At 39.1% G+C, this 10,858-nt stretch overlaps 1 protein-coding gene across 1 annotated transcript in view; it reads left to right on the plus strand.

Annotated features, from left to right (window-relative positions):
• PCDH20 (protocadherin 20) overlaps positions 1-6,756 on the plus strand; it is a 97,535-nt gene extending 90,779 nt beyond the window's left edge. The window contains exons 2-3 of the mRNA XM_031552050.1: positions 5-29; positions 1,064-6,756. Coding sequence (XP_031407910.1) covers positions 5-29; positions 1,064-3,766 — 2,728 coding nt within the window. The 3' untranslated portion in view covers positions 3,767-6,756. The remainder of the gene's footprint in view (positions 1-4; positions 30-1,063) is intronic.
• The last annotated feature ends 4,102 nt before the right edge of the window (positions 6,757-10,858 follow it).

Raw genomic sequence — 10,858 nt, forward strand, 5'->3', positions numbered from 1 at the left:
GCAGCCCCAACGCCCGCGGCAGCCTACAGGTGAGGGCTGGGGCGGAGGAAGGGGAGGCTCCGCGTCCTGCCTCCCGAGCCCGACTTTGCACGCAGCAGCAAAATTCGGATATCTATTAGGGCGCATATGTACATATGTATATAGGTTTTGGGGGTATTTTATTTATTCTCATTTTTATTTTATTTTCCCTCTCGTCTCCGATCTCCACAGATCAGAGCTACCGTTAAAAGTTTTGTTGTTGCTGCCGACGCGCGTTGTAGCTGCGAAGATGGGAAAGGGTGGTAAAAAAAAATAAAAATAAATAATAATAATAGTAAAAATAATCGGGGGAAGGAGGAAAAGTCCCCCGTGGAGGCGACGACACCCGAAGTTACTTCGGGAGTCCTTTTCCCTTCGCGGAGGACTGAGGACGCGCTTGCCAACCAACGCCGGCAACTTCCAGCGCGCTGCCGCTCCGCGGTTCCGCTGCACGGGTCGCGATGTGAGCTGGTGCCCGGCGGAGCTTGGAGCTTGGGGGCGGCCGTGGGCCGTGGTTGGGCTTGGGCTGTAGGTAGCCCGGGCATGCGGAAAGAGCGAAGCTTTGGAGCGGAGGGGAACCACAGACTTGTTTCACGTTCCTGAAACAAGGGGAGTTGGGAAGAAAGTATTTGAGGGTCTACTCGAAGTGGAAGGGCGAGTGCTGCTGGTGGGAAAGGGGAGAAGCTCAGTGGGATGGGGAGGGTGAGAAGAGGGCTCATTCCAGTGGCTCATCGGGAGTGCTGCATGGTGGGGGTATTGATGCCCTTGGGTCATCCCTGGCAAGGAGTATGTGCTGTGGGGAGTGCAGCTGGTGTTGCCTAGAGGGTACAGATGGTGATGCCCTGGGAGTAGCTGCTGTACTGGAGTGGGGGAGGGGAGAGAGGGAAAAAGAGGGGGGAGAGATAATGGCTTCTGGTTGCAGATGCTGCACTCCCAGCTCACAGTAGCTGTAGGGGAGGTGGTGGGCAGGGGGTGGCTGCCTCCTGCTTCTCCTCCTTCTCTAACACCACTCTCCCCCCACACTTCTGTGCTTCTCTCTCCACAGCACTTGTTCCTGTTCCTGCTCTTCGTTGGACCTTTCAACTGCTTTGCCAGTTACAGCCGTGCCACCGAACTCTTCTACAGCCTCAATGAGGGGCTGCCTGCCGGCGTGTTCATTGGAAGCCTAGCCCGTGATCTGCAGCTGCCCATGACTGGGGGGCAGAGCCCTGCAGCTGCCCAGCCTCCCCTCTCCTTCACTCTGGCTTCTCGTGGCTTGGGAGGACAGTATGTGCATCTGGACAACCGCTCTGGAGAGCTACACACTTCGGCTTTGGAGATTGACAGGGAGGCTCTGTGCATGGAGAGTGGTGGGGCCACTGTCCCTGGAGAGGCAGATACTGTATTCTTGTCCTCCTCCTCATCCTCACCTGACTCATGTCTGCTTCTGCTGGATGTGCTGGTACTGCCACAGGAGTACTTCCGCCTGGTGAAGGTCAAAATTGCTATCCGTGATGTCAATGACAATGCTCCCCGCTTCCCTATGCCCCACATTCGCCTTTCAGTGCCTGAAAATGCACCTGTGAACACCCGCCTGGCTATCGAGCACCCTGCTCTTGACCCTGACGTGGGCACCAATGGTGTCCAGACCTACCGTCTGCGAGATAACTATGGTGTGTTCACCCTGGATGTGGAGGAGAATGAAAATGGAGAGCGGACCCCCTACCTGATTGTCATGGGGGCTCTGGACAGGGAGACACGAGAAGAGTACGTCACAGTCATTGTTGCTGAGGATGGGGGCACTCCTCCACTTGTGGGTAGTGCTACCCTTACTATTGGCATCAGTGACATCAATGACAACTGCCCCCAATTCAGTGACTCACAGCTCAATATCACTCTTTATGGGAATTCCAGCCTGGGAACACACGTGGCCACTGTCCATGCAGTAGATCTGGACCTTGGATCCAATGCACAAATCACCTATTCCTACAGCCAGAAGGTCCCTCAGCCATCAAGAGACTTGTTCCATCTGGACGAAAGTACAGGAGTGATCACACTGTCCAGTAAGGTTGATGGGAACACTCCAAGGCTTCACAGGCTGATCATACTGGGCAATGGTCCTGGTTGTATCCCTGCTGTTATCACGGTGCTAGTGACCATCATCAAAGTCATGATGAGGCCACCTGAAGTTGTCCCTCGTTTCATAGCTAATGAAATGGAAGGAGTGGTATACTTAAAGGAACTGGAGCCCATCAACACACCAATAGCATTTTTTACCATCAAAGACCCTGATGAAAAATATAAAGTCAATTGCTATCTGGATGGTGATGGACCTTTCAGGCTTTCACCATACAAGCCATACAACAATGAATACTTGTTAGAGACCACAAAACCTTTAGACTATGAGACACAACAGCTGTATGAAATCTCTGTAGTTGCATGGAACTCTGAAGGATTTAATGTAAACAAAGTAATAAAAATACAAGTTTTGGATGACAATGACAACTCACCAGTTTTCTCTCAACAGCTGATAGAATTATCGATTGAGGAAAATAATGTTCCTAATGCTTTCTTGACCAAACTGCATGCTACAGATGCTGACAGTGGAGAAAGAGGGGAAGTGTCCTATTTTTTAGGGCCCGATGCTCCTTCCTATTTTTCTTTAGATAAAACCACAGGAGTTCTTACAGTTGCCACTCAATTGGATAGAGAAGAAAAAGAGAAATACAGATATACTGTGAAAGCAGTAGATTCTGGATTCCCTCCAAGAGAATCAATAGCAACTGTCACCATCACTGTACTGGATAAAAATGATAATAGTCCAAGATTTATCAATAAGGATTTCAGCTTTTTTGTGCCGGAAAACTTTCCAGGTTTTGGTGAAATTGGAGTTATCAGTGTAACAGATGCTGATGCAGGACAAAATGGATGGGTTGCTCTTTCAGTTCTGAATGGAAGTGATATTTTTGTTATAGATACTGGAAAAGGAGTTTTGAGAGCTAAAGTCTCTCTCGATAGGGAGCAGCAAAGCTCCTATGTTCTGTGGATTGAAGCAGTTGATGGTGGTGATCCTGCCTTGTCGTCTACTGCAAAAATAACAATCCTTCTCTTAGACATAAATGACAACCCTCCTTTGGTCTTGTTTCCTCAGTCTAATATGTCTTATTTGTTGGTTCTTCCTTCTACCCTTCCTGGCTCTCCCATCACTGAGGTCTATGCTGTTGATAAGGACACTGGCATGAATGCAGTCATAGCATACAGCATCATAGGAAGAAGAGGCCCCCGACCAGAGTCGTTTAGGATTGACCCTAAAACTGGTAATATCACCTTGGAAGAGTCACTCATGCAAAATGACTATGGTCTGTATCGCCTGCTTGTAAAAGTTAGTGATCACGGCTATCCAGAACCACTCCATTCCACTGTCATGGTGAATCTTTTTGTCAATGACACTGTTAGCAATGAGAGCTACATTGAAAGTTTGTTAAGAAAGGAGTCTGATATCAATATAGAAGAGAAGCAGCCACAAGTATCCGTAGAACCTACACATAAAAAAATGGAGTCAGCATCCTGCATGCCTACTTTAGTAGCTCTGTCAATAATAAGCTTGGGTTCAATCACTTTAGTAACTGGGATGGGCATTTACATTTGTCTAAGAAAAGGGAAAAAGCACCACAGAGTAGATGAAAACTTGGAAGTACAAATCCCATTAAATGGAAGAATTAACCTGCACATGTTGGAGAAGAAACCAGTGGAGATTTCTAACATTTGATGTTTCCGTGTGGATAATCCAAATCAATATCTGAGAAACCTTGGACAACTTTGAAACAGCTAGCCGAGGGCTATATTGACAGGTTGCAGTGAAGGACCGCTAATTTATAACTTAATGTAATTGTAGATAGCTGTTTACAGTTTTTTAAACTCAAGTTCAATGTACAGCTTTTTTATGAAACCTTAGTACTAACAGCTAGCACCATGTCTATAAAAGCATAGACATCATTTGCAGCTTTCATTAATCAGTATGATCAGTGACCGTAAAAAAATAATAATAATAAAAAAAAAAAATGGGAGAAAGTAAGAAATTACTTTAAGGTTAAAAAATCTTTTTAACCACAAGAGGGCATCGGATGCTCCAGAGCAGGGAACTGTCCATGAGATAAACAGAGAATATTTTGAATATATTGTTTTTAGCATAAAATACACATCGGCATACAGACAGTTACATACACAAAAAGAGAGATGTCTGTCCTGATGTATGGATAAATAAAAGAATAAGAATATTAAGATGCACTATTAAAATAATAATAATAAACAAATAAAAATACAGAATGTTTATTACCTCACAAATAAAGCTTACACAGTAGGATAGAAAAGGCATTAACAAGAAGTGCAATTCCTGTTGAGAAAGAATGCAAGATACTGTAATGAGAATCGGAACTGCTGTGACATTCCATCTTTCATTTGCTCCAGATTTCACCCACATTATCATTTGTTCCAGCAGTATGCTGGTCATTTTTATGAAAGATTATATTTAATGTTTCCTACAGGAAATAAAGACAAAAGCCCATGGTCATCCTCATAAACATGCCAGATGCAGGGAAGCAAGGGAATGGCTGAATTTTTCATTATCACAGAAGTAACACTTTTTGTACTTTGAGCAATGTCGGTAGTACTCCATCAGTTTGGTTGTGCAATAGATTTTTCATGTGATATTTCTGAATCTGATCTGCCAGACAAAAACAAAAAATCTCTTCATATTCTAGAGAATTATAGACTTAGTTTGTACTGACTGTTGCTCCTTTCTGGATTGGTATTTCATGTGAACGATCTTATTTCTGACTTTTGGCTACCATTCCTGGCTCCTTTTCATTGGCTTTGATTTTGGATTAAATCCAAAATCTGACTTGTCAGACTGGTGGCATATTTTCTCGATAATTTATTCTTTGCTGTAGCCTCTGCAGCAAAGCAGCAGGTTTATCAGTGATGTCTCACTTTCACTTAGTTTTAAGAGCTGAAAACTATCTTTTGTATGATGATTACATCAGATTTCTGTGTGAACAAGATAAATTAGTGTTATGCTTAAAACTGATTATTTTGATTTCTGGCATCATATGTCTGTAATGTACCAAAAGTGTTTATATGTCTGCAAATTAAAGCTATATATTTTCTTAATAATTTATTTTCTCTATCTTATAATGCTTCTTTTTGCTACAAGAAATACATATTTCACAGATGCTTAGCTGCTGGCTATGTTATAGCTCATTTTATTTCCCAGAATTAGTACACTTTGATTCATTGAGGATTTGGGCCATGCTTTTTGGTACTGCTAGCAAACAATTTTATTTCAACTGATGTAAGTTGGGCAGCAGCTGATACCTGCCTTACAGAGTAAGTACAGAGTGCAATTGGAGGTAGTTTTTTTTTGCTTTCTTACTGTGAATGCCACATTGCTTCACCTTGGGCCTAATGAAATCTTCTTATCGATGGTGATTCTATTTAGTCTATGTAAGTGTGTTAAGATAATGCTCAGACTTTGCCATTCTACTTATTAGAAATAGATATTCTTTTTTCAATTTAGAATATTTTCTGTTTATGCACAGTTTGATAGCTGTATTTCATGAAAAAAATAATTCAAGCTGTCAAAGGTTTGTGGATAATCACTCTTTTCATTTATTTTAGTATTATGAAAGTATGAGAATACTACATATTCCTGAAATTCATTTCTCACAGAAAGGCACTGATTATTTCTGAAGAAAAATTAAATTAATTCTTTGGAGCTAGCTTCTGTATTACATATACTCTGTGTGAGGGAAACTGGATCTTCTGCATTTTTTCTTCGTTAAGGAGACTATGTAAATGTGAAGGGAGAACTTTTCATTGCTCTTTTATTATTTGAATTAGAAGTCCAATATCTTCTCAAGATGATACAAACAGGAAAAAAACATGAGTTATTAAATACAGTAAAACCTGATCCTGCAACATGTGTTCCTGTGACACTAGACAGATATCTTCATTCCAATTTCACAAAAACAGACTTACAACTCTTTAATTAAACTCATTGAATTTAAATGTGCTGCTCTTCTTGTCACTTTTCTTTGTTTCATTCAGGCATGTTATTAATGAGTAATAAAATGTAATGGTATGAACCTGTAAAAACTAAAGTACTGCTTGCAGAGCATTTTTCTCCCATAGTTTTCCACTCATTTAAAGAAAACCAGTTTGAAATCACACCTGCAGCCATACTAGCACCACTACTTATAAAAATGCCTTTAACCAGAATAATAATTAATAGAGTATATTTCTCTCTTTCCATGAGCAGCCTTTAGCTAGGAAATGCCACTGAAGGTTGTGGTAAAATATGCATAGTGAGTTGTTTTTTGTTGTTTGTTTGTTTGTTTGTTTGTTTGTTTAAAAGAACAAAACACAAAACCGGACAGCTGGCAGCAACAAGCAGTAAGTATGCCATTTGAAACCTAACAATGCTCAAAAATCAGACATCTTAAATTCATAGCACCTGTTTTGTTGTTGTTGTTGTTGTTGTTGTTTTGTTTTTTTTTCCTCCAGAAAATGTGCTTATTCTTTCTCAGTGGAAAAATGCTTGATAACAGCTATACAGCAGACATTTCCGTGACCTTGCTGTTTCCAAAGTATCCCTTACAGAATTTCCTTTCACACAAGTAAATAAATAAATAAATGAGTAAAACTAAAGTAAATTAGACTCAAGTATAAAAGGCCTATTTTATTACCACATTGTGGCAGGGCACTTGCCAAAATAGATGCAGATCTTGTCAACACTGGTAGCTGAGCTGGCACAAAAATAAACGTCTCATTCATTTATAATATCCATTGAACAATCTTGCAGCAAGTGGGTGCTCTTAGTTCATTTTAATGAAAAAAATGAGATTGTCCTAAACTTTATATTGCCAAAGCCTCCTGAACTTGCCATGCAAGTTCACTAGAATTAATGAATTAAAAATATATTAAAAAAATAAAGAAGAAAATGGGCAGAGAGCCCAGTGGCAATGGACAGAGATAATCAGCTGTGTCTTCCCATTTTCTGTTGCTTTTTTTTAATTTGAAAGATCTAGGATTCCCATTACTCTTTGAACTTACTGTTTGATTCAAAATTAACCTAACACCTGGCTGAATATCAATAAAGGATGAGACCTGAAAATGTGGAAAGGGAATTAAGGCATTTTGCTTTTTCCCGTGTCAAAACTCAGAAGGCAATTTATCTTATGGCCTTTTAAGTCTATTTTTTCAGTACCCAGGTTCAAACAAAACTGCACTAAAGTCCATTGAGAACAATATAAAATCTGTCATGATCTTAATGGAATGTTTGATGAGAGGCTACAGTATTAGAACAAAAATTGGCCTCCAGGAAGGCAATGGCAGATCCATGGTTGCTGACTGGGATTTCATTGTAATTTTTCTATTCCAGCTGCTATTTGGGGAAGGTTTCATTAAAATACTCAAACACATGAAGAGAATAATCCATGAGAATTTCCCCCCCTGATTGAAAGTAATGAACTATGAGGGAGCAGTGACCTGCATCACAAAATTATTTTGCGGTTTGTCATGAGTAGAGATAAATAGCATCTTTGCCACAAAGAAATCAGCAGATGAATGTACAGAGTGTTTCCTTTCACTGTGCAAGTGTATTATCAGAGACATGCAGAAAGCTGACTGCTACCTTTCCTGTACTGCATTTGTTACCAGCTACTTGCAGCCATTGATTTCTATGTACGTCCCTTCTCACTCAAGTAAAATACAGTGAAAAGCAAAGCAAAACTAAAAATTGTAAAGTATCAGCTAGCTGTAATACAAAACTTTAATTTAGACAACTCTCCTAAAGTGCTGAGGTTTGAGGAGATAAACATCTATCTTCCTTATGAAAATAATTTGATTTTAAAGGAGATGTCTAGTAAAATTTTAAATTGAATAAAGGTATTTAGCCCCACAATTTCCCACATAGTACAGTCCTACTTTATTTTATTTTATTTTATTTTATTTATTATTATTATTATTTTTTTTTTTTTATGAGTAACAGTTACTGAGGCAGAAAAAAATTGCAGGAATGAGCTTTATATTCTGTTCTAATAGTGTGAGAAATATCCTCAAGGAACTATTTGAAGGCCACTGCCTTATTAGTTCTTAACAGGTAATTCAGAGCTATGAAACAATTTGCAATGTGACATAATTTACAGTTTTATTAGTTAAAGTATGTGTTAAATATGCATTCAGTTTTACTATTTCCTTTTCAGTCTCTGTACAAAAGTAAAGCAGCAGATAAGAAGATAAGACTGTCATCTGCATTCTGATATAGAAAGATTAAAAATTTTTGGTTTACAAACAAATATGAAGTTAAAGAGCTCTGTTTTTCACATTACAGACGAGAAAAACACTTTCTTACCAGCACAGATTGATAGGCTGTGTACATTGTCTAACATGCTGTATGCTAATCTTTCAGTGTTTTCAGCTCTATTTTCATTCTAGTTTCATCAGAAATGAATTTTAAATGCCAAATATCAACTCCTAAATGTTTCTGAAAACAGCATACTTTGGACAGATGCTTAGAAAACATATTGAATGAAGAAATAGTGAATCATTTATGATGCATTCAGTCATTCATTCCACAGCTTGGGAAAACAAATATATGATTAGTATTAGAGCTGCAGTTTTTCTTGTTGCTAACTAATGCTGCTAGTAAGCAGTAAGTATTTAAATCAAATACATTTTATAGAACATGTAAACTGTGTTCAAATGGAGATCTCTTGCATCCTAAGCATGTAGTTAGATTTTGTTCTCCTTCCTGCAGCCCTCACAAGGAAAATTCAGTGTTCTGTTCTTCTATCTGTTTTGTCTTATTTTCCTTTTTCTGAGTTTTAGCTAAATGTTAATCTTAAGAACAAGTCACTGAGGTAAGAACACTTTGTGCAGAATAGGAGCAAAGGCAGTGACAGCTTGATTCCACTACCTGTGTGTCAGCATCTTGTGGCGCTTGAGATGCCTTAAGGTGTTCCATCTGGCCTCCAGCTGCCAGTCTGGAAGAGTGCAGCTTTTCCACCAATGGTCTGTCATGACTGCAAGCCCAGTGTGGATGCTCTGGATATTTTAGAAAGGGTCTACTCAGCCCTTGCATGTGTTGAAGTAAGTTTTTGATGAAATTCAGCTCCATGTTTACACAACTACAGGGAAATATCTACAGGCAGCTATCAACCTGTGAAATGGGAGCTTAAGCTTCCATTATTGTCTGTGAAAGTCTCATCAACACTGTCAACAGAACTTGAAGGTGCTTCAACTTGCTGTAAAGTAGACATTCAACTCAAAATTTAGTTATTCTGAAAATTAATGCCAAGTGCCATCTTTCCAGAAAACACTTGGCCATCTCAAATTTCTGCACAGGACTATCAGGAACACTTGTGCCTTTTTGGTGTGGTAGATAAATGCCAAGTGTGTAAAGTTAACACCTAAAACAATGTAAGAAAATTATAGCTTGGTGTGTTTATACCACTACTATACATATTGAGTATATCAACCTCTAGGCTTTGCTGAGCAGAGCTTGACAGACTACAGAAGGAACTGAAAACATATATTATAAGGAGTCTAAAAAAGAAAACCTTATCATACCTAACTGTTAAGTTCTGAAGCCTAAATAAATTCATACCTGCTAACTATGTTGATTTTAACGAGGCATCCATGACCTCCGCTGTGAGTGAAGAGCTGAGGTACCTTTTTTTTCTTTCTTCCAGACATTTCAGGTCCTTGCTAAGCACTGAATTTTTACCACTGCACAAACTTTACAGTTTACTCAGGCTAAGATTTAACTTCTATGTTTCAGTGGACGAACATAAATCTAGGTCATGAATTGAGGTACAGACTGCAATGTTAGGCATTTCCTCTACCCCTATAATTCACGGAGAGAAACTGTTGTCTCAGAGAGCATTTCCTCTCAGTGTAAGTGCTTAAAGTTCACATGATTTGTCTTTCAAACATATTTTTTTAAGCAGTGGAATTTCATCCGCTTGGCCTTCACTGTTTAAAATATTATCATGGCTTTGTACTTTTTTTTTTTTTTTTCTTACCAAATTATTCAGTGCAAGACACTTCCATAGAATACTATAAAGCATACCCCCCCATTTATATGATAAAACATTTGTTAGAATACTCAGATGAAATGAGAAATTTCATCTTTGAGAGTTCTGTGTGTGTCAAGGGAGAATGTTAAAAGCACATGTTGGTAAGGACATTTTCCATTCTTCTTTTCAGGATTGAGCTATCATATTTAAATCAGAGTCTCAAATGTCAAAATTCTCCTAGACTGAGGTGGCACCACCATGCATCAAAAACTAGAATAGGGGTTCTTGGTCTTCAGTTGGTGCTACAAGCACTTTCAAAGCTTGTCTTTAAACAACCATGGACAGGGAGAGAGAGAGACAGAAAAAATAAATAAATTAGGAGTAAAAAAAGCTGAAGTAGATGGCTAAGACACTACTCCAGCTCACACCCAGTTTACCTCATGGTTTATATAGAAGCAGGTGGCAAATATTGGCCAATCACATAAAGACTGTGTTAAAGTGAAGTGATTTGACGTAGATCATATGAAGCCTTATTTATGGAAATGTGTACTCAAAACCAATTCTAGTGCTCTTTCCTCCAAGATCAGCAGTTTCTCGTGCTAATAAATAAATAAATAAATAAATAAATAAATAAATAAATAAGAGAGAAAAAGAAAGAGAACCTCTGAAATCCTTACGTTGTAGATCTTCCTCAGAGGTGTTTGTCTCTATATTTCAGGATTTATAGACACATTAAATTCAATCTCATTTTCACTATACCTACTGTAATCCCATTAAAATTGCAT

Source organism: Meleagris gallopavo, chromosome 1 (assembly GCF_000146605.3).
Source record: "Meleagris gallopavo isolate NT-WF06-2002-E0010 breed Aviagen turkey brand Nicholas breeding stock chromosome 1, Turkey_5.1, whole genome shotgun sequence".
NCBI classification, from domain to species: Eukaryota; Metazoa; Chordata; class Aves; order Galliformes; family Phasianidae; genus Meleagris; species Meleagris gallopavo.